The sequence below is a fragment of the Eumetopias jubatus genome, unplaced genomic scaffold, assembly GCF_037043125.1.
Source record: "Eumetopias jubatus isolate StellerSeaLion01/CBP00866 unplaced genomic scaffold, mEumJub1_p1.0 scaffold_14, whole genome shotgun sequence".
In the NCBI taxonomy this organism is placed as follows: domain Eukaryota; kingdom Metazoa; phylum Chordata; class Mammalia; order Carnivora; family Otariidae; genus Eumetopias; species Eumetopias jubatus.
Window position 1 is genome coordinate 102008891 of NW_028274820.1, and position 27039 is coordinate 102035929.

The 27039-nt window shown below is 51.9% G+C and overlaps 2 protein-coding genes across 5 annotated transcripts in view; both read left to right on the top strand.

Annotated features, from left to right (window-relative positions):
* Positions 1-19959, top strand: part of ZNF862 (zinc finger protein 862) — a 35814-nt gene extending 15855 nt beyond the window's left edge. For all 3 annotated transcript variants that reach the window (XM_028106301.2, XM_028106300.2, XM_028106302.2), the window contains 4 exons: positions 577-754; positions 12196-12300; positions 13150-15264; positions 16861-19959. In XM_028106301.2, coding sequence (XP_027962102.1) covers positions 577-754; positions 12196-12300; positions 13150-15264; positions 16861-17036 — 2574 coding nt within the window. In that variant the 3' untranslated portion in view covers positions 17037-19959. The remainder of the gene's footprint in view (positions 1-576; positions 755-12195; positions 12301-13149; positions 15265-16860) is intronic.
* Positions 19960-20145: 186 nt separating this feature from the next.
* ATP6V0E2 (ATPase H+ transporting V0 subunit e2) lies at positions 20146-25619 on the top strand. 2 transcript variants are annotated; one of them, XM_028106343.2, is made up of 4 exons: positions 20146-20338; positions 21753-21800; positions 24307-24421; positions 25049-25619. In XM_028106343.2, the coding sequence occupies exons 1-3, from the start codon at positions 20235-20237 to the stop codon at positions 24398-24400; spliced, it is 246 nt and encodes an 81-aa protein (XP_027962144.1). In that variant the 5' UTR covers positions 20146-20234; the 3' UTR covers positions 24401-24421; positions 25049-25619. The 2 variants fall into 2 exon arrangements, with proteins under 2 accessions (XP_027962144.1, XP_087874393.1); XM_088018267.1 differs by having other exon boundaries at positions 24307-24375.
* The last annotated feature ends 1420 nt before the right edge of the window (positions 25620-27039 follow it).

A 27039-nucleotide genomic window follows, 5' to 3' on the forward strand; every position in this document is an offset into this window, starting at 1 on the left:
TTCCAGAATCTAGAAAAGTGACGAAGCTCATTTCTCTTCATGTTCATGTTCATTCTACTTTTTAGTATTAGAAGCTAATAAATAGGTCTAACCATTTATATTTGAATTCCTTTAGCAATAAGGCATGTGTCAACCGAGTCACTGAATATAAGCATCTTTCGTTCTTCTGTACTACGTCTTTTTTCTTCCTCTCCCAGTGGGAAATCTTAGCAGGTGCTAGAGGCAGATGGTCACCATTGTAGTCATGGTTGAGTAGAAGGCACCCCCTTAGGACTGTATAGGGCAAGATACAGTCATAAGGCTCTGCCAGGACCCCTGTTCTTCAGCGCTTTTTTATTACCTCCTAAGAGACCCTAGGATCAGACTGAGGCTCATTTTTTTTTTTTTTACCTACTAACTCTGGGCCTCACAAATTTGCTTCTCTAACTTTCGATGGATACATTAATTCCTCGGAGTTACATCTGGGCCTCTTGGCAAGCCTCCCAAGGGAAATAGGCCTTGAGAAGGACCCTAAAAGTATCACGCTGGGTGTCTGGCGTAAGAGGCGTATTGAGTGACTACTGCTCTTTGTTGCAGGATCCTTCTGAAGAGGGGCTGTTTGAGGAGGTTCCTGTGGTGTTTGAGGAGCTCCCGGTGGTGTTTGAGGATGTGGCGGTGTATTTCACCCGGGAGGAGTGGGGCATGCTAGTCAAGCGGCAGAAGGAGCTGTACAGAGACGTGATGCGGATGAATTATGAGCTGTTGGCTTCCCTGGGTAAAGATTCACGTAGACCTTTGTTCGCCACCATCATCTGACATGGGAAACCCACAGGGCAGCTGTGGCTTGTGGTCATCTTCCCATTTCTGCCCTCTCCCTGTACATAGAGAGAGATTATATTTTTTGCACCCCAGAACTCTCCCTGCTTTGGGATACAGTACTTTATCCACTCTTCATCCATCTCTCCATCCATCCTCCATCCTCCACCAAACATTTATTGACTACCTCCCATGTGCCAGATGGACACAAATGAAGCAAGGTCTCTGCTTTCAGGGGGCTAGCAGGTTTTCGGGAGAGACAGACACTTGAATGAGAAACTCTAAAATAACACAAGCTCCATAAGAGAAGTTCAGGAAAAGTGCCCTGAGGCTGCTGAGGAAGGACGATTTCATTTTGCTGGCTGTTGGAGGGAGGGATCGGGAAAGTCTTTACAGGGTATGATATGTTTTAACTGAGTGGGGCGACAGGACAGGTGGACAGGGAGAAGGAAGGGCATCTGGACATGACAGAGGGAGGGACGGCATGGGCAGAGGCGTGGAGGTGCCTCTCCTCCTATGCCAGGGCTGTTTCCTCGTGCCCAGGGGGCCGACAAGCGTTGGTGGGCTTGGCCGAGGTGTCACTAGTGGGGGTACTGGAGAAAGATGAACATAATAGTGCTTGTTACCTTCTCAGAAGAGTGCTCTCTCTTGCATCTGCCTCTTGGTCTCTTTACCTTCTGTTTCTGTCAGATACCCAGGGTTTTCATCAAAAAGGGAAGGCAGGGGGCGTCAAAAAAGGAAGACAACTTTTCATCTTAGAAAGCTCTTATTTACTTACTAGCATATCTGGTAACAGCAACCTTCCAGAAGGGGCTGCTGTGCATGACCTAGGAATACAGCAGCAATCTGCATCGTGACTTCTACAGGATAAGAGCTAAGAATATCTGTGATTTCACTGATGTCCTAGCCCTTGGTTTATACCACCCTTTCATGCGCAGCTAAAATATGGATTATTTTCTGCACATTCCTGACCCATATGCTTGTTTTTATCATTGTTCGTAATTTCTAAATGGCTCCTCAAACTTTCAGAAATGATGTAAAAACTGGTTTCTTTTGTGACAATAGAGGTGTTGTCCTCATGCCCTCGGCCCAGGGCACTTGTACAAAGTACGCCTTCAAAGAGCATCACTAGCCCTGGCACTGTTTAAAAGCAGTGAGAATGAAGGGAAATTCATTTTTAAGAAGTACACACCCACTTACAAGAAGTTGGCTTTTGCTTGAAAGGAATGCACACTAGTGATGTGCTTTGCCCTGGGGACTCCTGTGGAAAGCAGCGGGTGACTGGTATTGAGCATGGGGTGTCTCCTGACACTGGGGCTGGCCGAGCTCCATGTAAGCACTTGGTCAGTTTCTTTTTAACTTATGTAAGTGAGGAAAGGGGGAAATCTTCGCTCCCTGGGGGAAATAAGGGGCAGTTCAGTCTGGGTTATGTTTTGTTTGGATGAACAATAAGTATAATCAGAGGAAGGGTAATTAAGTTTGCTTGAGGGTTGCAGCAGGAGTCAGGGAAGGCTTTATAGAGAACGGGGCTGTCCTCGTCAGTCATCTGTGGGACTAAAACGGGTACAGAAGTCTGGAAACAGAGTTGCATGTGTGATCCCTTTTTGTGACTTTAATTAGGTCTTCAGTGATTATCCTTTAATTGCTGTCTGATTTAGACAGTTTTCATGTGTGAAGTATAAAACTTTAAGGAGACTTCAGAATATAACTGGGGCCAAACAAAAATGATTTATATGTTTAAATATGAACTTTTAAAGGGCATTGAGCTGATCACTGGGATATAAAACAGTGTTGAAATACAGTGCAGGTGCTATATTGCTTTGGTGAGTGTTTTTCCTCCCACATTTCATCCTCCTGTGACAACCACTTTAAGAGTTGAGAATCAAATAGTATTTGGTGCTATCTTTCAATTATTAGTATTTTTTTTTTTTTTACAAATAGGACTTCTCCTTGGAGTGACCTTAAATTTTGAAAAAGAAAATCCCATCATAGTTTTCACAGCCAAGAAAAGTTCTGTTGGCCTTTGAACAAAATCTCCCATCCCTTTTTAATGTTTCTTATATTTTGTCTTAAAAGACTGTGTGTGATCTGCTTATACTGGGTGTTTCAGGAAGCTTCTGTGTCTTTCTTTTATTCTTATGTCTGGAAATCATAACAGTGGCTTCTGCTGGTCACTGAGTATCTACTGTGTGCAGGTCCTGTGTTGAGTCTCATATATATATCCTCTCTAATCCTTAAACCAAACCTCTCAGGCAGGTAGTAGTAGTCTTTTCAGATGAGAAAACAGACCAGGGAATCCCAGCTAAGTAGCTAGAAAACAGAGAAACTGAAATTCTTTCTATTCTGTGCATTGCGTGTGCCTTTACGCTCCTTATACTTCCTGCTTGTGGATGTTTACTGCCAACTGGACTCCATCTCTTTCTGTTTTGAGATTTGTGCTAATCATGTTGTTAATATATAATAACAACAATAATATTATTGTTATTATACACCAGGTATAAGATGAGATTATTTAAGACTTCAAACAGTGTAAGAATTTTCTAGAAGTCTTCACTCCCATCCCCAGTCCCCCTTGCAGGAGGTTGCCAGTTTTCCCAGCTCTTTCAGACCTTCTGTGCAGGTCGCTGTTAGCTCCTTCCCTCCACGAGAACTGGCTGGAGAAAGGGGACTGGGTGCCCCCGGTGATCAGCTCATGTTGCTGCAGCCCAGCTCAGCTTAGGTGGTGGGACGTCGGGTCTGCAGGTCATCGTGCTGTTGATTTCCTGTTGCTCAGATCCTTTGAGGGAACCCAGCTAATTCTTCCATTGCTCTTCTTAGGGTTTACAACTAGTAGATTTGTTCTTTCAGATTTTATAATTGTTTTACCTGTTCTTGAAAAGACAGTCTCAATTTGATGTGATCAGACGTAGTATTAATTTCTGTCAGGTATTTGGCAGTTAAATTGCATGGACTGGAGCTCTGCAACAGATGGAGTGTTCCCAGGGTAGGTCCACTCACCTGTCACACCCTCCTTGGCCTCATTGCCTGTCTTATCAATAGGACTGAACATGTAGAGGACAGTCACTTGGTTTATGGAGAAAAAAAGAGGTGTGTGTTTTGTTTTTAACACTTTCCTTTTTTTTTTTTTTGCACAGAATTTTTAACTTTGTTATCAGCTACTGAGCTATGAGATACAAACCAATCAAAAAACATTAAAGTTGCTTGAAACAGGTGTGTACATTTACACTGCACAGAAGCCAGAGTCCTATCTTCTGATCCCAAAGCCATTCCTCTGGGGAAGGATGGCCTCAGCTAGGGGGTAAAGGAACACTGTTAAGTTACAATAGTAAGAGTCTCGTCCACCTAGGAAAGTAGTCAACAACTGCAGCCACATTTTTTATGGGCACCAAAAACTTACGTGAAATCAGTTTTTAAAGGTTCTCTTAATCATAAAGTTTTCAAATGAAAACAGGAACCCCACTTCCCCTGTAGGCATTCCAGCTCACTACCCAAGAGACTTGAGTACTTCTCTTAAGGCAACCGGAAGCCCACTCTAGCCTTGAATGGTGACTTCTGCCCGGTACGTGACCTGTCCTTCGTTCGCCAGTAAATGCAATCCGACAGAACGTGCCATGGGGGAAACAGGAATTTGTGCAGTGCTGCACTCTGGTAAAAGGGGAACACAGCACTCAAAGCAAAAGGCCACGGAAGGCTCCCTGAGAATCCAGTAGATCCAAGAGAAGCCTTCAACTTTCCCAATACACTTTGCCGCTGGATCCAGGTAGGACAGTGCCCTGCAGCAAGGAGTAGCATATAAGCCAATGAGAGCCCCCAGCTTCCAAGAACTGTTCAAGGGGCTTCCAGAGTCAGTCTCTCCCATTCATAGCACACCTTTGCTTTGATTCTTGCTCACTACACATCCCTCTGGACAGAGGGGTTTGTTTCTAAGTCTCGAACTTCAGCACAGGGCTGAGAGACTTCCTGAAGTATTCTTCCCCATGTCCAGCCATCTTTGGCAGCTCTCCTCATAGTGCCTTCACCTCCCCACTGCCCTGTGGGGGGGCAGAAGGACGGGTGGTGGGAGAGCCTGGGCTCTCACTCAAAGGAGATGGACAAGCTCGGCTGCCCGGGGCCAGCTGCTCTGGCCTCATAGTCTCTAATCATTCGCCTCTTAGGAGCAACGGAGAACTGGAAAGCAGCAGAATTTACAGCAGGATGTTTTTAACACTTTCCTATTTCAGCCTTTTCTTATGTAGACTTGTTTATTTAGAGCTATTTACTTTATCATTCTACAGAGTTTCTGACCATTCTTTTAATTCTGTACTTTATTTTTTTTAGTAATTTTATTTATTTATTTGAGAGAGTGAGAGAGAGAGAGAGAGAGAGAGAGACAGGGTGAGGGGCAGAGGGAGAAGCAGGCTCCCTGCTCAGCAGGGACTTGATCCCAGGATTCGGGGATTATGACCGGAGCTGAAGGCAGACGCTTAACCGACTGAGCCATCCAGACGCCACTCTTTCCATACTTTAAATTCTGGTTTCAGACTTTGGTCATATTTGATGACATCTCTTGCTTTCCCCCAGAAAGAAGACTCAATTAGATTCCATTGTTAAGAAACTAATATTTGTCAGTAACAAAAGTAGACATGCCAGTATAAGGACTTTGTGGAATCCCTTGTTTTTATTAGTAAAAGTGTCATTACATGCTAAGTGGCAGGTCATGCACTTCAGGTGGGCAGTGCCTTTTCTACAGGTGAGGTCATTAACTACAGCTAGACGTCACAGAGCTGGGGCCAGAAGTCACGCCTCTAGGTAGAAACCAAAACTGAGTGGGTGGGCCCTCAGTGAGAGATGAGCAGGAGTTCAAATGCTGTGTAGGAGGCCACTGCTGCATGGTGGGCCGGATGTGATGGCCCCCAAGTGGGGGCGCTGCAGGAGCTAGGAGAGAACCAAGGCAGAGTGCCAGCTGTCTCCCAGTGGTTCACGGGTATGGCCTGCCAGCCTTGGAATGGCATTAACCTGGAAGGGCTGGAAGTCTGTGTTTGTAAGCCAAACCATTTTTATGGACTTTATGGAATGCGTGTGTGTGTGTGTGTGCGTGCGCGCGCGCGTGCATGCACTTGCTACAGTTAGGTCCCCTTTGCCATTTTTCCATTACTAAGACTTAGAAAAATCTGTTTGAAATTTCCCTCTGTCTCACTCGTTCTGAAGGGGACAAAAAGAAAAGGTTTGGGGCAACATTTTAGCCACAGCTTCCAGGAAGTCCAGTTGGGGTGCACAATTCCTGGGGCCAGTGTGGTGGTGGTGGGGCAGGCAGGGGTGGCCGAGCCCCAAGGAAGATATAAATGAGGTGCACAGATTTGGGGATATTCAGTCTCCTGTGTGTTTCCAGTTATTTACAAATATTTCTTCATAATTACTTTTTTTTTATCTACGTCGTTCTAACAAGACTTAAACCAAAAATGACAGTACCCTGTCCCACCTTTCTCTGTTGCTGGGTCCCCCTCCCCAGAAGCTCTTAACTGCTTCCTCTAGTAATGTGCCTCATGATTTCTAAGAAATACGCACAGACATTATTTTCCAAAAGAGCGAACCTCATAGGATGCAATCAGAAGACAGCTTTATTCTTTCCCATCACTACCTGTTTGGATCAGTTCTGTGCAGCTTTTTTCCCCTCACCCTTTGGGTTGTCAAGAGAAAATTCAGGGAGCTTTACTTGGTACGAATACTGTATTGAGCAAGAAAGTGGCTGTTCACGAATAGGGAGACTTCAAACCCAAGGTGGTTAAGAGCTTGGCTCTCGGCATTTAAAGCTCAGTTTATAAAATAAGAAGGAGGGAGTACTTTGGGTTTTTTTTCTTTTTTTAATTGTGGTTGGTTACTAGAAATTTAGATTCTTTTTAGGGTAGTAGCCCTGTGTAAGTTTTCGTGCGTGTAGCCAATTGGCTTGGAACTGTGGTAAGGTTACACTGTCATGAAGAAAGTTTAAGTTTTGTTTAAGGCCAGCATCCCATGAAGGTGAAATGAGGGCAGTTTAAGATTTGATGGCGTGTTTATGAGTGTCTGGTCTGGGGCTCTATTCAAACTGTGGCCTCCATTCTGGTTTCTCTTTAGCAGGTGAAATCAGTTGTCACACAATAAATTCTCACAAATCCAGTGGCTAAAATTTTAACTTTTTTCTTATCTTGTAGTTCTAGAGGTCAGAAGTCCAGATGGGCTCAGCTGGGTTCTCTGCTTAGGGTCTCACGTGGCCAAAGTCAGGGTGTCCATCAGACTGGCCTCTTGCCGGGAGGCTCTGGGAAGAATCGCTGCCAGCCGCATTCAAGTCATTGGCAGAATTCAGTTCCTTTCGGTTGTAGGACTGAGGTCCCCGTTTGCTTGCTGGCTTCCCACCAGGCATCATTCTCAGCTCCTACAGGCTGCTCTCACGTCCCCTCCACACGGCCTTCTCCATTCTCCGGCCAGCAGCCGTGTGTCGAATCCTGCTGGCGCTTTGAAGATCCGACTGGCTCTGCTTTTAAAGGGCTGATGTGGTCAGGTGAAGTCACCCAGATAGCCACGTAACGTCACATAATCATGGGTGTGGTGTCAGGTCACAGGTTTTACCCAGACTGCAAGGAGCAGGGATGAGGAGGGGCCGGGGTCATGGGAGCTCATGTTAGAGTTCTGCCTACCCCAGGAGAGAAAGAATGTCTTTTTTCTTTTTCTTTTCTTTCTTATTGATTTTTTATTCATTTGAGACAGAGAGAGACAGACAGAGAGGGCACATTCAGGGGGAGCAGCAGAGGGAAAGGGAGAAGCAGGCTCCCCGCTGAGCTGGGAACCCGACGTGGAGCTCGATCCTAGGACCTGGAGATCATGACCTGAGCCAAAGTCAGACACCCAACTAACTGAGCCACCCAGGCGCCCTGAGAATGCCCTTTTCCTTGAGTGATACATGCAGAAATATTTAGGGATGAAGGGGGTATGAAAACATTTTCCTCTCAACGGTTCAGAAAAATGTTGCATCTCTATTATTTATATATTATTCATACACATACATAGAGGAGACAAAGGGAGGAGGGGGAGGGCACAGGAAAGCATGAGCATGATGCAGCAAATGGGACAAAATGTAAATGATTGGAGTTCTTTGTATCATTATTGGAACTTTTTAATAAGTTTTAAATGCTACAAAAATGTACACCCTCCCCCTAAATTAGGAAAGAAAAGTGTAGTCTTTGTGTAGTAGTCAAAAATCCAGACTTCAGCTAAAGCTAAAGTTTCTCACCTCTCCTAGCTCGGCCTGGCCCGGGTGTGGAATCTGGAATGTCATGGTAGGAAGGAGGGGCTTCTCCTCCTCCTCCGCCCCCCAGCTAGGCCCACGACTTCTGCTGTGGCCTGGGTGGGAACCGTGGCGGGTGAGTGGGGGGGCAGTTACGACCGCGGTCCGACCTGGCGTCCATCTGTGGCTGCGATCGCGGCAAGCTGACTCTCTGGGTGAGTTTGTGGGTTCTCTGCGCCCCTGCCGTCACTCGCCGCAGGTCCCTCTACACCAGTGACCGTCTGCTGTGGCAGTCAGCCCCGCCTGCGCTCGTTCTCGGGCTGCCAACAGCCAGGGGCAGAGTCCCTCGAAGTGGCCCCAGGCTTCTCTTTCCCTCGGGGGCCATGTCTGGACCACGGAAAACATGTCCTTTGCTCCAACAGACCCTGGGAATGTCGGCTGTCCCCGACATGGCCGCCACGAAGGAGCCCATCTGTCAGATTCTGCCTTTAGTCTTCTGCAGGCCTGGGTTCATGAGGAGCCCCATATCCCAGAGGATAAAGGTCAGGATGTCATTCCTATTAGGCTTAAGGTCAGGGGGAAGCGCCCACAGCACCGCCCCCCAATGGTAGTGGGGGGGCTCACAGTACACTTGACATCTCTTTGCAGAAACATCTGTAATATCCAGCTTCCTGACCTCTTCACTTCCAGCACTGTGACTCCTTCTTCTTGCCGAGGGCTAGGGTCACAGCCCCGTGTTTCGGCCACCCTGTTTTCCAAGTCAGGCCTCGGTCTAGTTTTGGGATGGGGGACAGTTGGCTCCTATCTTTTTGGACCTTGCGCCAAAACAGGCAGGCAGACTCACACTTTAATATCCTGTTGCATATTTCTATTGCTATTCCTGATCTGTCGATTTTACATGGATCTTCTCTCTTGATTCCTACCGTGGAAGATGAAGATCCAGCCCTCTTCCGTCACCCCGGGCCCCTACTCCGTCCCTCCACCCTCTCAGAACAAGTACATCACACTTTCTTGATTAATTCAATGTAAATTGTTTGCCTACTTATGATTATGTATTACTTATTTCTGATCAAAGTGGCATATTATGATGATTTTCCTTTGTTGTAGGATATTTCCTCCCTGGAACTGAAATATTTTCTTATTTTTTATTTTGCTAGTTTTCTGTCCTCTCATTGATTCTTCTCTAACTCCCCCGGGGAATTATAAAACTCCTCTGAAGAGTCTTTTTTTTTTTTTTTTTTTTTAAAGATTTTATTTATTTATTTGACAGAGAGAGACCCAGCGAGAGAGGGAACACAAGCAGGGGGAGTGGGAGAGGGAGAAGCAGGCTCCCGGCGGAGCAGGGAGCCCGATGTGGGTCTCGATCCCAGGACCCCGGGATCATGACCTGAGCCGAAGGCAGATGCTTAACGACTGAGCCACCCAGGCGCCCATCTCTGAAGAGTCTTTTCCCCATGATCAGGCATCCCATGACAGACCAATTTCACTCTTTTTCTGGGGACGTCCATTATCAGGCCTTCCATCCTCCTGCTCTGTCTAGACTGGCTGTTATTTCGGCTGTTACTTAGTGGTCTCACACTTTCCTTTGTCCCACTCCTGTTCCCTGGCTCTATCTCTTCTTCCAGGTTTATATCTTCATTTCGTTGGAGCTCATCTTCCAGGAACTTCCCAAGAAAGGGCACATGGGAGAACATGCCTTACTCGGTCCTTAGAATCAGAAGCTTGGTTGGGCATAGAGTTCTAGGTTGGAAAGAGTTTTCCTCAGTATTTTGAAAGCATTGCCTTTAGGTATTACTGGTGCTGAGGAGAAGTCTAAATGCCTTTTTAAAACTAAATCTTTGAACACAGCCCATTTTTCCTACTCTGAAAGGTTTTAAGATCTAGTGCAGTGTTCTGAAGTGTTTAATAGTATCAGTGATTTTTCACTTCTCATCCTGGGTGTCTGGACACTGTTCCCTTCCATGCGAAAACTCAACGTTTTCCAGTTTGGGGAAATGTTCTTGTACAATTTCTTCCTATCGATTTTCTATTTTCTTTCTTCAAGAAAGTCCTGTTAGTTATATATTGGACTTCCTAAATTGAGCCTCTGGTTCTATTTTATTTTCTTCTTCTTCTTCAATTTTCTGCGTCTTTTTTGTTCTACTTTCTTGGAGATTTTCTCAGGTTTATTTTCTAACAAGTCTGTTGCATGTTTTCATTTCTATCATATTTTTCAAAAAGATTTTATTTATTTATTTGACAGAGAGAGTGCATGCTGGGGGAGGAGCAGAGGAAGAGGGAGAGGGAAATAACCTCCAGCAGACTCTGTGCTGAGCGCCGAGCCCCACAGGGGACTCGATCCCATGACCCCGAGATCACAACCTGAGCCAAAACAAAGAGGCAGAAGCCTAACCGATTGAGCTACCCAGATACCCCTCTTCTCTCTTATTTTTACTCTCAAAGCCCCTGTTGCTCCTTTTGCAGATGACTCTCACGACTTTTCTCTCTGGGAACATGAATAACACTTTTTTTAAGTTCTGCTTTGTTCCCTGCAGTTTCTGTAGTTCCTCCAATCCCTTTTCCTACTGGTTTCATGTTAGAGGCTTGTCTTAAATAAATATCCTGCGGTTCATTCAGGTTTAAGAGTAAAGCCTTGAGAAACCTGGCAGGCAGCCCTGCACGGTGGCTGGGGCTTGTCAAGCTTTCTCTGCCGGTCTCACTGAAGAGCTGCAGAAGTCAGTGTCCCGTGGGCCTTTGGGGCAGGAGGGGATGGGGAGGGGCAATTCTGTTTCTCCACAGAAGACTCACCCCAGCAGCCCAGCCTGTGTCCTTGGAGCTGAGTAGCGCACCTTTCAGAACACAGACTCTTCATCACTGCGGCCCTTTGCCTTCTTCTTCCGGTATCCCCCACTCTCCCCGGGTCTGGAACCTTTCAGTTCAGTTTTTCCGAGAACTAAATCTCCATTCTCCTCCTCGGGTGAGGGTGGGCGAGGGTGGCAGCGTTCTCGGGTTTCCTGGAATGGGTGGGAGGCCCCGGGCTGGAGTGGTCTCTGCAGACCAGGTGCTCACCCTTCCCACCTGTTCCTTACCCACCACCTTCTGCCGCCTCCAGTCCCGGGGTCTTTGGGGGATTCTGCAGTCAAACGCACTGCTTTCTCCTTCCTGCCCCCTTTGTCAGCATTTGCTGTTCGGCTCTGTTTGTTCTGCTCTCTTATCTCCTTTCCTTCTTCCAAAAGTGTATTAACATTTCTTTGTATTATTAATGTTACTACTGTTACTCCTTTGTCCTCATCTTAGAGATGTTTTAAGAAGGGTGTGGGTTCAGTCTACCACACTTTAACAATGTATTTAATTATATTTTTATTAGTAGTAGATATACGGATGCACACACACACATATAACAAATATAAATATATACATGTATTCAAGTGATCCAAGAGATGCAGGGCGACCGTAATGACTATGGCCCGAGAAGCTGTTCCTGTGTCCCTCCACAGAAAGTTTATGCACACATTCACACACATACCAAGGCATGTAAGTAGATATTAATGGGTTTTATTTTAAATCAAGAAAGCAATTTCTTTTCATACCCCTGAGAATATTCATATTTTAAATAAAGGTCAGTGCTTAACCCAAAGGCACGAATCTCTTCTAGTCGGATTTCAGGTTTCACGGCAGGTGGTGGACATTTTTAAGGGGACTTTCAAGTGCCCCTGAAAACAACCCATGCAGTAAGGCACCTGCCCCGCGGCTAGCCGTGGTGGCTCTGGGAGCACGGGCACAGCAGAGTGCTGGCCGGCGGCGGTCTTCCCCGTCTCGCGTGGCCCTCTTCATCATCCCTGCCCTCTGCTCCTACTGCACCCCGTGCCCGCCCCCGCAACGTCCACCTCCCTCCAGACGCGCTCAGCTGACCCCTGGCTCCCGTGGCTGGCCCACGGAGCCAAGGGCGTGATTTATCCTGGCTAAGGGGTGCACCTGACTCTGACTGCCTCTTGGGTTTTAGGAATAGACTGGCACACAAGATGGGAATGTTTTCGTCGTGGCCCTGGCTGCGTAGACTTTATATAGAGACATAGACTCAGAGGCTGAACTGAACACTGCAGTTTCCACAGATAGCTTCGGGCAGGCTACCTGACTTGATTCCATAGCAGTGACCTCAGTTTGACTCTCCGTCCCTGCAATAGGGCCTGCTGCTGCCAAACCAGACTTGATCTCAAAACTGGAACGTCGAGCTGCACCCTGGATCAAGGACCCAAACGGGCCAAAGTGGGGGAAAGGTCGTCCTCCAGGTGAGTCTTGCCCTACCGAGTTCTGAAGGGCACATCCCGGGGCCCGTGTGGCCATGGCAAGTCATCTGGTGTCCGTTTGGCCGCCCCTGTCCTGCTGCTGTTGCGCACTGGGCCTCGTGTCAGGCTCTGCTGGACAAAGAGGAGTAAGAAACGAACTCTGCCCTCTGAGTGTCAAAGAGGGAAACAGGGACAGTATGGGACAAAGGAGGCCCTTTGATGAGCAGAAGTGCTAGCGGGACCCGTGGCGGAGCTGACGGGGGTGCGTGCGGGAGGCCCTGGTTGTGAGGAGCCGTGTGACCCAAGGGCCTGTGAGCCGCCCTTCTCCCCTCCTCTTCCGGTTTCCAGCGGCAGCACCACTGGTCCGGGCGAGCTCGCTGTTTTGTGTATCTCAGGGGCTTACTGGCTCAAGGCTACTGTGTAGACTGCTCGACCTCCCCTTCTTTCTAAGGCTCATAGGAAGACTTGCAGATGTTTAACCTCATTTCTTTGTGCTGCCTCGAAAGAGGATTGAAGTCACCTGTTTATCCAATAGCATCTATAGCCAAGGTGGCTGGTTAAGCTTGTTAGCGGCTGATGTCCAATGATCTCGGGGTAGCTGTGTGGCTAGCGACCGGGCGGCTGGCTAAAGAGCCCACAAGGATTAGCACACATCTCTTCGGGAGCAAGCTAACTTGCATAGATAATAATGGGAAAGGGTTTAAAGAGAAGTCACTAATGATCTCTAGAAAGGTGGATCACAGTCAACTCTGCTTTTCATATGGGATACTCAGTAAATTGGGATGTCTTAACTGATGGGAGACTGCAGAGTTCTAGGCAGCAAAACCGAGCTCATTTTTATTTGCTCCAAAGGGAAGAAGAAGATGGTGGCCATAAGAGAGGCAGACACACAAGCCTTGGCTGTAGAATCTGCAGTGCCTCCAGCAACTTCTCTGGAGACCTGTAGCTCCTACTGCAATTCCAGCCTTTGGGAAGTCGAAATAGATGGCCCTAGGAAAATCAAGAGGACTTACAGACCCCGTTCCATTCAGAGGTCATGGTTTGGGCAGTTCCCATGGTTAGTAGTTGACCCAAAGGAGACCAAGCTCTTCTGCTCAGCTTGCAAAGAAAGACCGAATCTCCACGACAAATCGTCCCGGTTAGTCCGAGGTTACACGGGGCCTTTTAAAGTGGAGACTTTAAAATACCATGAGGTTAGCAAAGCACACAAGCTCTGTGTCAACACTGTTGAAATCAAGGAAGATGCCCCTCCGGCTGCCCTGGTCCCAGAGATCTCCAGCGACCTGATGGCGAACATGGAACACTTCTTCAACGCCGCCTACTCCATTGCGTACCACTCGAGGCCTCTGAATGACTTTGAGAAGATCTTGCAACTCCTCCAAAGCACTGGGACCATGATTTTGGGCAAGTACCGAAATCGCACCGCATGCACTCAGTTCATCAAGTACATCTCTGAGACCCTGAAGAAGGAGATCCTCGAGGATGTCCGGAACTCCCCTTGCGTGAGCGTGTTGCTGGACAGCTCCACAGACGCCTCGGACCAGTCCTGTGTGGGGATTTACCTCCGCTACTTTAAGGGGATAGATGTGAAAGAGTCCTACATCACCTTGGCCCCTCTCTACAGTGAGACGGTGGATGGCTACTTTGAGACAATCATCTCTGCCCTGGATGAACTGGACATCCCCTTCCGGAAGCCCGGTTGGGTGGTGGGCCTGGGAACCGATGGCTCCACCACGCTGAGCTGCAGAGGCGGCCTCGTGGAAAAGTTCCAAGAGGTCATCCCCCAGCTGCTGCCCGTCCACTGTGTTGCTCACCGGCTGCACCTAGCTGTGGTAGACGCATGTGGGGGCATCGATCTGGTGAAGAAGTGTGACCGGCACATTCGAACGGTCTTCAAGTTTTATCAGTCCTCAAACAAAAGGCTGAATGAGCTGCAGGAAGGCGCAGCTCCCCTGGAGCAGGAGATCATCCGCCTCAAGGACCTGAATGCCATCAGGTGGGTGGCCAGCAAGAGGCGCACACTGAATGCGCTCATCGTGAGCTGGCCTGCCCTGGCCCGGCACCTCCAGGGCGTGGCGGAGGCTGGGGGCCAGACTGGGCACAGGGCCAAAGGCATGCTGAAGCTGATGAAGAGCTTCCATTTCGTCAAGTTCTGCCACTTCCTTTTGGACTTCCTGAGCATCTACAGGCCTCTGTCCGAGGTGTGCCAGAAGGAGATCGTGCTGATTACAGAGGTGAACTCCACGCTGGGACGGGCCTACGTAGCCCTGGAGACCCTCCGTCACCAGGCGGGGCCCAAAGAGGAAGAGTTCAATGCCGGCTTCCGGGATGGGCGGCTCCACGGCATCTTCCTGGACAGAATGGAGATGGCGGAACAGCGCTTCCAGGTGGACCGGGAAAGGATGATCCTGACTGGGATCGAGTACCTCCAGCAGAGGTTTGACATGGCGCGGCCCCCACAGCTCAAGAACATGGAGGTGTTTGACACCACGGCCTGGCCAAGTGGGATGGAACTGGCCAGTTTTGGGAATGAGGATATTCTTGCCCTGGCCAGATACTTTGAGCTCTCCCTCCCTGCAGGATACAGCGAGGAGGCGCTCCTGGAGGAGTGGCTGGGCCTGAAAGCCATGGGCAGGAACCTCCCGTTCTCCATGCTGTGTAAGAACACCCTGGCCCAGCACTACCGCTTCCCGCTGCTGAGCAGGCTCGTGGCGGTAGTGGTGTGCGTGCCCGTCTCCGCCTCCTGCTGTGAGCGGGGCTTCAGTGCCATGAACCGGATCAGGACTGATGAGAGGACCAAACTCTCCAACGAGGTGATCAACATGCTCATGATGACAGCGGTGAACGGGGTGGCAGTCACGGAGTACGACCCCCAGCCTGCCATCCAGCACTGGTACCTGACCTCCTCGGGCCGGCGGTTCAGCCACGTCTACGCGTGTGCCCAAGGGCCGCCCCGTGCCCAGGCACGTAAGTACACGTGACGGAGTCCCCGGGCAGTCTTACCTTCCCGATCCCATGCTGGCCTTGAAGTCTGGGAGAGCCTGGCAATGGCAGCCATCACCAGAGGCTTGGTCTCAGGTATCCCCAGTGGGTCCTCGAGATGTGACACGTACCCTCAAAGAGCTTCTGATCCAGTGAGGCAGGCGGGACACACACACACACTGCAGGCAGCGGGGCATAGTGCTAGAGCACGGATTTTCAGAGCCAGTCTGCCCCAGGCTCAAATTCTGGCTCTGCTGACCTCGGGCCAGTTCACTTCATTGTGCTTTGGTTTTTCTTCAGAAGAGGGCACAGCATCTGGCACGTGATGCCAGTGGCATTCTGGAAAGGTCCAGCCCACTACTGGAAGTAACCAGAGCACCGGACAAGCTAGGGCAGTGACAGCACATTCTCTGAGGGGCTGGGTAGACTCTTTCGGGAGGGAAGAAGTCAGTGCAGGTCAGAGTAGCCATGAAGAAGGTGCTAGGTGGAGGAGAGGGTTGGGGCATGCCGGGTGGGGAGGCGTCTGTGAGAAGCACAGCCTCACAGTCCCCTCGGAGCACTAGGCTGGAGGGCTGGAGTGGGGACCGGGCTGGAGGGGAAGTTATGTTACATGGCAGGTGCGTTACCGAGTCTTAGGCAAGACATTTTCCTCTTTTCAAGTAGTCACTGAAAACCAAAGAAGTTCTCCAGGCTGGTCATGTTTTACTTCCCAGTGACAGCAGTGAAGCTTCTTCCTTGACACCTTCTTATTGCTGGTCTCCTTCCAGCACTTGTGCTCTCGTCGGTTACCGCCTGGTCTGTGGTCAGCAGTGGACTGGGTCTCAGGATTGACAGAGGCTCCATAGGAAGTAGAGTGGCCCCTATCCTGTTGCTGGGCAAGGGGAGGGGCCTGGGGTCGAAGTGGAGAGAAGAGACAGGGAGGGCCGAGGTGGGGAGCCAGGCAGTGCATCCTTCACCCACGCATTTGCTGCGTGAGCTGCTCCCCACATCCAGCCCTGTGGGGGTGAAGGAGAAAGACACTCTCAGGTATGTTCTCATTGGGACAGTGGGGCGGGTACATCTGAAGCAAATAGAGGACACTACCCAATTTGATATGATAAGGTCCTCTTTCCCAGGCAGGGTTCTCAACCTCAGCACCGTTGACACTGAAGGTCGGATCATTCCTCACTGTGAGGGCTGGCCTATATGTGGTAGGATCTTGAGCATCCCCGACCGGCACCCCTTACGTACTCACTGGGTCCCCATAGGACTCACCCAGCTGTCGCTATCAAAAGTGTCTCCAGGCATTGCCATGTGTCCCCTGGAGGGCAGAGCTCTGGCCATACCATGGAGATGGGAGCCCGGGCCTCCCTCCCCCATTCACAGAAGGTTCCCAGGTGAAACCTGCGCCCGAGGGCGAGAGATGACCAGAGCAATACTAGATCTGGCCTGCCCAGAGCAGCCCCTGTCCCGTCTCCAGCCTGTTCTGCATGCCTTCCTCACCGAGCATACCTTGGGGTGCAGTTGGACTTGGGAAGGGGATCATCATCCAATCTGTTTTCCCCTCAGTGTAATTGTGGGTTCTCTTTCCTCTCACACAAGGAGCAGGGCTCAGGAAGGAGAAGATGGGGGCGCTCTATATGGAGGAGGCTGTGACCCGAAAGCCACCCATTCCATCCTACAGGGAGCCAGTGGAGATCCTGAAGGACTGCATCATGGACCCTCCCGACAGACTCCTGTACCCCCATACCAGCCAAGAGGCCCCTGAGCTGTCCTGACAGAGAGCTCCCGTAGGAGCAGGATTCCTAGGGATCACCTTGGAGACCCCCTGCTGCCCTGCCCCTTGGAATCATGGTGACAGGCTCTCTGCAGAATCTAGGCTACCCTAGAATCTTCGTTTGGGGGGACTCTAAACACCAGAAGGGGGCAGTGACAAGATAGTTAAGCCCACCTCCCGGAGAGGCAGGGTAATCAGGAGCACAAGCCTGTTCACCAAGGCCCCTCTCTAAGTAGCGGTGACCTCACAGCACTGAAATAGGCCGAAAGGTTCCGATGTCAAATTCATCTTTAAGGTGCTTCAGGAAATGATCCTATCAGGAAAGATTTCACCCCATGTTCTGGGAGCAAGAGGACTTCTCTGAAGTGGGAGAGACTGTTGGGGGGAAGGGCTTAAGGGGGCATCCCAGCCCCCGCGGATGGTTGGGGAGCTGCAGTGGCATAGAGGAGGCACCTGGGGAGGGGCGGAGGGTGACCAGGCTCTGGGGACAACTGGCCTGGCTCTGGGATCGGTCGTCCTGGCTCCATGGCAGATGCAGGGAAGCCTCTCCTCCAAACGGGAGACTCACAGCAGAGAATTTCTCTACCTCCTCCCAGGGCCTCCCTTAGGATGAGGCAAGCAAAACCCTCTGCACAAAGCACTCAAGAGGTCATCCTCCTATAGCCCCAGGACCATGGAGGAAAGGCTTTACGGGAGGGAGCCTGCTGCTTCTCACCAGTGGCAGCCCTTCTGTGTGACCTGCACCAGTGTTGGACGTGAGCCTGGCTTCCTGAGGAGTGGACACGTCCAAGCTTGCCCTGGGGAGGCTTGTGATCCAGCCCCAGCTCTGCTGCAGGCAGAGGTTCAACCATAATTAATCCCTTCCTCTTTTCGGTGCCTCGATTTCCCTCCCCATGACATGGCAGCAGAGAATTCAAGTGCCTGCTGGCTCCTGGTCTGCCACAGGATGGACAGCGTCTCCAGCTCCCTGAAAGACAGACCTCGGGCGGCACAGAGTGGGCTCAGCTGCCTTCAGCCCTTGTCCTTGTCTCTTGCTACCAACGTCCTTACTATGGGAAGAGGTGCTCCCAAAGTGCCCCTCTTCTCGATTTTGCTCTGGGACCCAGCCTGGGAATCACTAGGGGTGCTTGTTAAATATGCTCCCCCCATACGTGCTGATCAGATCCGCGGGACCAGGGCTTAAGGATGGGCCATTGTCCGCAGGATCCTCCAGGAGCTTTGAGGGCCCACTCAAACTTTAGGACCCCCACCCCATCTCTCCGGCCTTCCGGAAGTAAAGCACTTTCCCCTCCAGGGCAGTTTCATTTTGGCAGGTTCCTAGGCTGCTTATCTGGTGGGGATGATGTGGGGCCTACGTCCTGCCTTCCTAACCACGGATTGTTTGCCCTCTGCCTTTCGAGTTTTAGACAGGCAGGAAATGGTGCGTCCCGGCCTCACATCTGGGGTCCCTGCCCTGTGCTGTAAGTACAAGTTGTCTGGCCCTTAACCAGCAGTCTGTTCTCCTCCCAGTCCTAGGGTGGTGCTGGGATCCACTGTCCCCCTGGTTCCTGATGTTTCTGACTCTCCCTTCCCACCACCCACCCTTAGCACTTAGCCTTAACGCCATCGCCTTCCTGTTTTCTTTAGCTGTGGGCCAGGAATTCGCTCTCACTCTCTGCCTTGTATTTAGCCTGTGGAAATGTCTCTCTCCCAGCCCCATGGTCTAGGGTCTGAGGTATACCGTGGGCCCTTGCAGCTACAGCTCTGGCCATACCGTGGAGATGGGAGCCCGGGCCTCCCTCCCCCATTCATAGAAGATTCTGTGGGAGTTAGGAGTCTGCCTGAAGCTAGGTGTTGTGGGTGTGAATTGGTGGGATGGAAGAGAGTAAGACCCTTCAAAGTGGGGGGCTGTCAGCCCCACCCTATTCCTAGATTCCAAATTGAGGTGACTTTCTGGCAAGCCTCCTCCCCATGGCCTCTCCCATTCTTTAAGAATCCTCAAAGCATGAGGCCAGTCCCTTAAGCAGTGTTGTGTGTGAGTTCCACACACACAATTCCCTGTGTTGCTCTCGGCATGGAGGTGGAGGCCAGGTAGGGAAGCACCCGGCCGCCACATCCATGTACTGAGGAAGCCTCCATTGCCAGCTTTTGGGAAGGTTGGGCCCCTTGGAGGGGGTGACCGAAAATGCTGTTTATCGTAGAGGTTTGCACTATCCACATTTCTCATGGGGGCGCAGGCATGCTAGCTAATGGCAAAGACAACTACCCACCTTTCTGTGCAGGACCCAGGGCTGACACGTGGTGAGCACCCTTACCGGAGACTGTTACCCAACCCGAGCTCTTTGTTTTGTTTCAAGACACGCGCTGCGCTTCAAATCCAGGGCCTGGAGATACCCGTGTTGGAGAGCCGTCCTATTTTTGCCTCACAAGGAAGAAAGCTGAAGGGCACGGGGAATAGAAGGAGCAAGCCTTTGGCCAGAGTCCTAGCTACGCCTCCACTCCCCTTTCCTTCCTGTAGTCTTCGTAGCATCTCCACGTTCTGATCCTGGCACTCCGCCCATCTCTACCCACACCCCATAACTGCTGCCCACAGGGTCTGACGTTCTGAGTTTTAACCGGCATTATAACCGATGGTTTGATTCCAGTAGCCATAGAGACCAGGCGGGAGGGAGCGACCTCATCCCCCTGTCCTCGCCAGACGTCTTCGACAGTATAACCTACTCTAGACCTTTGCTTCTCTCTCAAGGCCACGTGGAGTTCCTAGGGTGCTAAGTATTTGGCAAGACGGTGTGAAGATTGGCCAATTGCCGCGTGCAGGTGTCTGTCAGCCAAGGATACTCAGGGTGATTGGCAAGGGGATGTCCTCTCCTCTTCTGGTTTCAAAGAGGTGCAAATGAGGTTTAAAAAACCATGTTTGATTCTCAACCTTTTGCTACCTGAATAAAGCAGAGTTTATTTCGGCACATGCCTCGGTCCTGTTAAGTCCCGCGGGTCAAAGCTTATCAAAAGCTGATCGAAGCTAACTAAATCGGGCGGCTCGGCAAGCCCGCCCCCGCCGGAGTGACGCGCTCGCGCCTGCGCAGGGGCGACTGTGCGCGCTCCCGGGGGGCCTCCCGGTCCTGCTGCGCATGCTCGGCGCCCACTGCCCGGCCGGGACCCCGCGCGCCCGGGCGTCTGCTGTTCGGCCCTGCGCCCCAGCCTGGGCACCCCGCTCTCGGCCATGACGGCTCATTCCTTCGCCCTCCCGGTCATTATCTTCACCACGTTCTGGGGCCTCATCGGCATCGCCGGGCCCTGGTTCGTGCCGAAAGGACCCAACCGCGGGTAAGGATGGCGCGCGGGCCTGGCCTCCCTGCGGACCCCTCCCCGGGCGGCGGCGAGCAGTGCAGTGAGCCCTGGGCCGAGGCGCGCCCGGCGCCGCACTCCTGCCTCTCTGCACCCGCCGCGTTCAGCTCGCCAACAGGCAGGCGGTCGGGGCCAAAGGGCAGAGCCGGTGGTGCTTTGGAAAGGTGGGAGAGCCGACTGACACCGGAGGCAGTTAAGGGGCCTTCCCCTTTTCCCCCTCCAGCCAGTGAAGCTAGAGGCCGTGAGCCGCGCCTGATGCGGTTTGTCCACCCCTCACCAGCAGTGACCTTGAGCGAATGCTACCCCTTCAGGCCTCACTTTCTTCATAGGTAAAATGTGGATGAGGCTGATACCTGCCTTTTAAGGCTGCTGTGAGGGCTACCCGAGGTTTATGCTTGTAAGACTCTTATAGCGCATGGCACGTATTATGTATTGAATAATTTTTAGCCGGTGTTACTGTTCTTTGAAGGGCCCCTAGCAGATTTCTGTATCTGTTGCACCATTTAGCAGTGTCTGCATCTTATTATCCTCAGTTACGAAGTGCTCTCTCCTCTTGATTACAAGTTCCTCTGGGTGGAAGATTGTCTCCTTCACCACTGTAGACCCCAGTGCCCAGCACGGGACTAGCCCAGGAAGCTTAGTAATGTTCAAAGAATGGATCAAGTGTAATTTTTCTGGCACTGACTTTCAGGTGCTTTAGGCCAGGGGCCCTGGGGGGCCTGGTTTGGATTAGGTTTAGCTTTGGCTGGAGGCTGCTTGGATGGATGGTGCGGTCTCTGCTCTTCAAGATCTGTAGGGCGGGGGTCCCACGGCATTACTTTGTGAACCATTTTAGTGTCTCACCTCTTCTGCAAACCCTGGTGAGTTCTGTCTAACTGAAGTCTCTCCTGCTGCATTTTAAGCTTCTGTCTCCAGTCCACTTCGTGTGGACACAGGTAGCTAGTCCTTGCTCCCTTTTTAACGACTCACGCACCTCAGAAGTGGCTCACGGTCTCCTTGCCTCTTGCCAGCTTCTGTTTTCCATCCCTTTGCCCAGTGAAGTTTGCATTCCAGAGACCACTCCATGGTGGGTTGCTGCAGATGCTGCTGGGGCTGGTGGTGGTGCTGCATTAAGATGGGGAAAGAGTGGGTGTGGACAAGGGAGATGAAGGGAGTTCGTAACACAACTTGGATGTGGACAAGGTGGGCTTCCCCCTAAGGTGACCCTTAGAGTTTTTATCTTCCATCTTACAATTCTCACCCTGAATAGAACTCAGCCTCCTGTGTTCAGGTGGCATCAGGAAGGCCAGCAGGAAAGGGGCCGACACCGGGAGCTCTTTAGCTCTGGCCCTGGCCAGGCCTTCCGAGGGTGCTGGTTCCACCCATCCTGATCTGACAGCCTCTTCCATTGCAGAGTGATCATCACCATGCTGGTAGCCACCGCAGTCTGCTGTTACCTCTTGTAAGTACTGCTCCCCGGCTCAAGATCTTCCCTCCTCTCCCCAGCCCTGCTCTCCCCTCTGTCCTGGTGGTGACAGATTCCACTTTTGAAAGGCTGAGTCTCTAAAGCCTAGGAGAGTTTGCAGCCTAGTCTGCAGTTTCAGACGGCAGAGAAAGCCGTGGGCTGGAAATCCTGGACTTTGGGGTCTGCTTCCAAATGTGCCACCTGAACGGGCTTTGTCCCGTCCATAGGCTGCAGTGAAGTGAATGCAGTGAGCCAGCTCAGTCTGGGCGTCAGGCTCTCCTGGAGAGACTGCAAAACACAGCTTTCAGGGCCACGCCCTAGGCCCACTCAATCACAGTTTTCAAGTCTGCACTTAGGAGTTCATCTTTTTAATACATGCCCCGGGCATCTGTGATGCAGCCGGTTTTGAACCACCAGATGGGCGGGAGTCTTCAGACTTGGGAAGGGGGCCCTGGGGATAGCGAAGAGGAGTTCCAAGGGATCCAAGGACCTGGGCCGGGTGAGGGAGTCAGCCTCCAGGTCCCGAATGCCCAGATGTTCTCTTCCTAAAACGGCCATTCACCATAGCACCTCCCCCGTTAGGGAAAAAGACACCCCTCCTTCCACCCCGAGTCCTTTTATGTCACCTTGCTCCATGTTTAAATCATCCTACCTGCCAAACCAGGGAATAAGTCCCAAGTTCTGGTTCTTAGGGAAGGCTCTCTGGTGATCAGTCAAGCCTCGGGAAGCCTGTATGGCTTCCCATCATCCTGGGTCCCATACACTCTTTTTATGAGGTAGGCTTGGCACAGTTGGGGTGTTCTGAATTCAGAACAGTCAAAATAGGACAGGTGAGGGGCGCCTGGGTGGCTCAGTCGTTGGGCGTCTGCCTTCGGCTCAGGCCGTGATCCCAGGGTCCCGGGATCGAGCCCCGCGTCGGGCTCCCTGCTCGGCGGGAAGCCGGCTTCTCCCTCTCCCGCTCCCCCTGCTTGTGTTCCCTCTCTCTCTTTCTCTCTGACAAATAAATAAATAAAATCTTTAAAAAAAACAAAAGAGAAGACCGATAATCCAGGAAAATTAAAAAGAAAAATAGGACAGGTAACGGTGATGAGCTACTGATTCTTTAAAAGGTAATGGGTTGTTTTAAAAGTAACTGGAATAATAAATTGAGAAATAACAGTGACTGGAATATTTCTCAAGACTCAAATTTTTCAAAATACATAGCATAAGGCCCGCACTTAAAGAATTTTTTACGTGATCGCTTTCAGATTTGGGGTATGTTTTGTAGTTAAAACCTGTTTTATCTAATTGGATCACCAACTATTTATTCCTGTTAGCCGGTTCTCTCCTTTCACTTTATCTAATGTTAAAGATTTTCTACCTCCTATTAACAACAAAAAAATAAAACTTGTTAAAAATAATGATGACTCTTAGATGTCCGCTTACATATATGAGTGTGTATGGTTTTTCAGAATTCTCCCCACACAGAGCGTCTCTAAGGCCTGTTAGGCTGTTTCTTGGTCCTTCAGGGCTTGGTAGAATGTCCTCATCGGTCCCAGGGAGGGCCGTGGAGGGGCCGGGGTTTGCTGGCTCAGAGACTGGGACAGAGCGGGTGGTGGCTGGGAACAGGCATATGCTCAGCCTGTGCGTAATTGCAGACACCTGTCTGGACATCTGGGAAAGGGAGGCTGGCTGCAGAGCAGGTGCACGCAGGCGGCAAGGCGGGGCAGCTTAAGAGAATGCTAGGCCTAGAAATTATGTTTACAAAATATCAGCTCGGGGACCATGCGGATGGTAAGCAGGCTGTGGTTTCTGACAGCCTCCTTGGGGGCACGCAGGGGAAACAGCTAGAGCCTTCCTGATAGGGCACCAGGTAGAGCACCTCTGGGACCTGTCAGGCATGTGAAGCCGTGCCCCTCTAGAGTCTTTGGGGGCCTGCTCCCGTGGGCACCCACAGTCATGCCAGTGGGGCCCGACCCCCCACCCCCAGATGTGCAGCCCGCCGACGGTCCCTGGAAAGCTCACGGACCTGACCAGCTCCTGTCCTGGCCCCAGCAGGCCTCAGAGTGGGGCTCTCTGGTCGTCAGCCTTCCACAGGAGGTGGTTCCTTCATCTTGCTCCTAAACGTAGGTGATTCTGACGTGCTTCCCGTCGGATCTGTCCTGTCTGCTCCCAGGTGCAGGCTGGGGGAGGCCTAGACCAGAGACGTACTAGGGCACCGCCAGGAGTCGCTTTCAGCATAACCTCTGGAGGCTGTCTTACTTCTCTCATCTCAGAGCCCAGCCCCAACTCGGGTCTTATCTGTCGACAAAACATCAAACGAAACATAAGCCCAAACCCACAAGCCCCCAGGCCAAGCTCGCGCGCTGGCTAGGGTGTGGGTGGCTTCCCGGGGCCTTTTGCTCCCACACACAGGCCCTCCATCTGCTGGGTTGGCCGTGTGATCAGAGGTAGTGTGCGGGGGTGTGGAGGGTGGGGTTCCTCATGTGTCCTGGCTCACCCTCAACTGTGCTGTCCCTGGCAGCTGGCTCATCACGATCCTGGCTCAGCTGAACCCCCTTTTCGGGCCGCAGCTGAAGAACGAGACCATCTGGTACGTGCGCTTCCTGTGGGAGTAACCACTGGCACTTCGGCCCCAGGTACTGAGGGCCCAGGCCCTGCGGGTGGGAAAGGGGACTGCTGTGTAGCAAGAGACCAGGCAGGGCAGTCATGGGAGTTCATGTTTATTTTATTTCATCCTGTTTTTTATTTGAGAGAGAGAGCACAAGCTGGGGGGCAGGGGGTGGGGAAGAGGCAGAGGGAGAAGAAGCAGGGAACCCAATGTGGGACTCGACCCCAGGACTCTGGGAAGGCCAATGCTTGACTGACTGAGCCACCCAGGCGCCCCAAGAGTTCATGTTTAGGTTCAGGCACTCATTTATTTGGCAAAAAAAGGAAAAAAGAAAAAGTTGCAGAGCTCCTAATATTCTTCCTGCCTGGTGCCATGCAAGGCAGCAGGGATTGAGGGAAGACCCGGGTGCTCAGGGGAAGCAGGTCAGGCCGAGCCACGGCGGCGGGTTCGCGGGCTGCAGAGGCGGTGGCCGGGGGTGCAGCATCTTTTCTGAGGGAGGGGGCACTGGGGCACGGGGCCGTGAGACAGCGGACGTGAGCTGAGAGGCCAGGGTAGAGACAGGGACGAGGAAGTTCCCCAGGGAGGGTGTGAGAAGGGGTGGTGGGGGGGGGCTCCACAGCAAGGAGGTGACCCTTTCGTGTGATGTGTTTTTCAGGTGCCCCAGCTCTCTGGGTGACTTTGGCTGTCCTTTCCCTGATGAGCCCTTTGTTCCCACCCTCACAGCTGTATCTGGGTCCCTGCATGGCTTCCCCAGGATCTGCCTGGCTCTGGCAGCTCCTGCCTTCTCCATCCGGTCCGGGCCTCGGGAAGCCTGCAGCTGAGTCAGGCTGGAACAGGAGATACCAGCCCTCAAACTCCCCCTGCCTCTCCCAGGTAGACCCCGGCCGGGAGCTGACACGGGTGGGACTTGCCTTTTACAAATGAGGCAGCGTGTCCTGGGGACAAGGGGTGTCCAGCCTGGGATGCTCCAAGCCTGGGGCGGGCTGGACCAGGGAGAAAAGCCCTGGATGGGGAGTCCGCTGGTTCCCACCAGCCCTGCCACTGTCCTGCTGTGCGGCCCTGGGGAGCATCCCTGCCTCCGTGGGCCTCCTCATCTGTGAGATGGAGAGACCCGATCGGGGTGTCACAAAGTCCTCTCCTGGGATTCTTTAATTTTTGGACGCATATAGATGTGAAATTTCTGTAAAAGTCGAAGTAATGGAAAAACATTCACCCACAAAAAGCAACATAGTGATCTGGGTCGGGATTGAAGCCAGTACATTTAGGATTCTTTATAGTCACTTAAATGGGCTTGCTCAGAAAACTGTGTCTCCTTAGAATATGCTGTGCCAGCTTCCTCCCCTGTCTTGGTCCCTCCTCTGTGGGTGAGCTCCCTGCTGCCTGGAGGCTCAAGGTGAGCACAGCCCCAGGCCTGGATTCCTTCATTTGACAGCAGTGGGGTGGATTTCAGAGTCCCCCCCCCCCGCCCCCCCCCCAGTAGCAGCCGCTAGGTCGCCTGGAGTTAGGATGAAGAGAGACAGGTGTGGGTGAGGTTTGGGTGGCACTGTGGCCCTCTGGGCCCATCCTGGCCCCTGAGGCCAGTACCAGACCCGCCTGCCCTGGAGTGGCCTGGGCTCTGCGCTCGGATGGTGAGGGTAGAGGAGCACCTAGCCTGACAAGGCCTGGAAGGCAGAATGTGCAGGCACCAGACCAGAAGGAACCTAGGACCCCCACCCGTGCCCTCCTCCCAGAGGAGTTGAGGCTGAGACCTCAGGCACCGCCCCCCCCCCCCCCCGGCCCTCCCACCCCCACCACATTGCCTCCCCGGGGTAAGACGCCAATCCTGAATATTTATTGAGTGTATTTATGTGATTCACATTCCATTTAGTGGGCATTATCTTTGGAACAGTGGTCAATTGCGATACTTACCATGTAGATTTCTTGGTTCTGGGCTTGGCCTGTCGGTCAGAGCTCTGATTTGGGCCTCCCTTTGACATCCCACCTCACCCCCCCTTTCAGACTCCTTTCCTTGGGATGTCAAGTATGGGTTGTCCTGAAAACCTGATCCACGTCCAGTGGCTCATGAGTGGTGGCCAAGTCCTGGCTGAGGCCGAGTTCGCTGGCTGCCGGTCCTCTGTCCACCCAATTCCCACATGCTCAGTGGGTGGGTTGGGGGGCACAGGAGAGGGGCGTGGGGATGGAGGCTTGGAGCTGCAGCTCTGGATCGTGGACACTGAAAATGATATTCTCCTGAGACCTGAAGGAGAAGGTACAGCCGTCCCGGGTTCTGCCCAGAAGCAGTCCTGGCAGAAGGAAGACATGGGATTGTTCAAGCGGAACTCTGACCACCACTCGTCTGTACCCCGGATACAGGGTGCAGGGCTCCTGAGGCTGAGCAATAAAGCAGGTCCCCCAGATCTCCAGAGCGTGGCCTGCCTCATTCCTAAATACCTGAGCACGCCCGTCTGCCTGCTCCCCGGCCCCGGGTCAGTGACCAGCTTCCTGCAGGGGGCTGGAACAGAATGAGCAGAAGGGACTGGCCCTCCAGGGCCAGGCAGTGAAGGTCATGGGTGGCAGTTTAAGAGGTTTAGGGGTGGGGAGGCACCTGGAGGAGGCGCTGGGACAAATGAGGGACCAGACCATCAGGGGCCTGGACACCATCTGAGG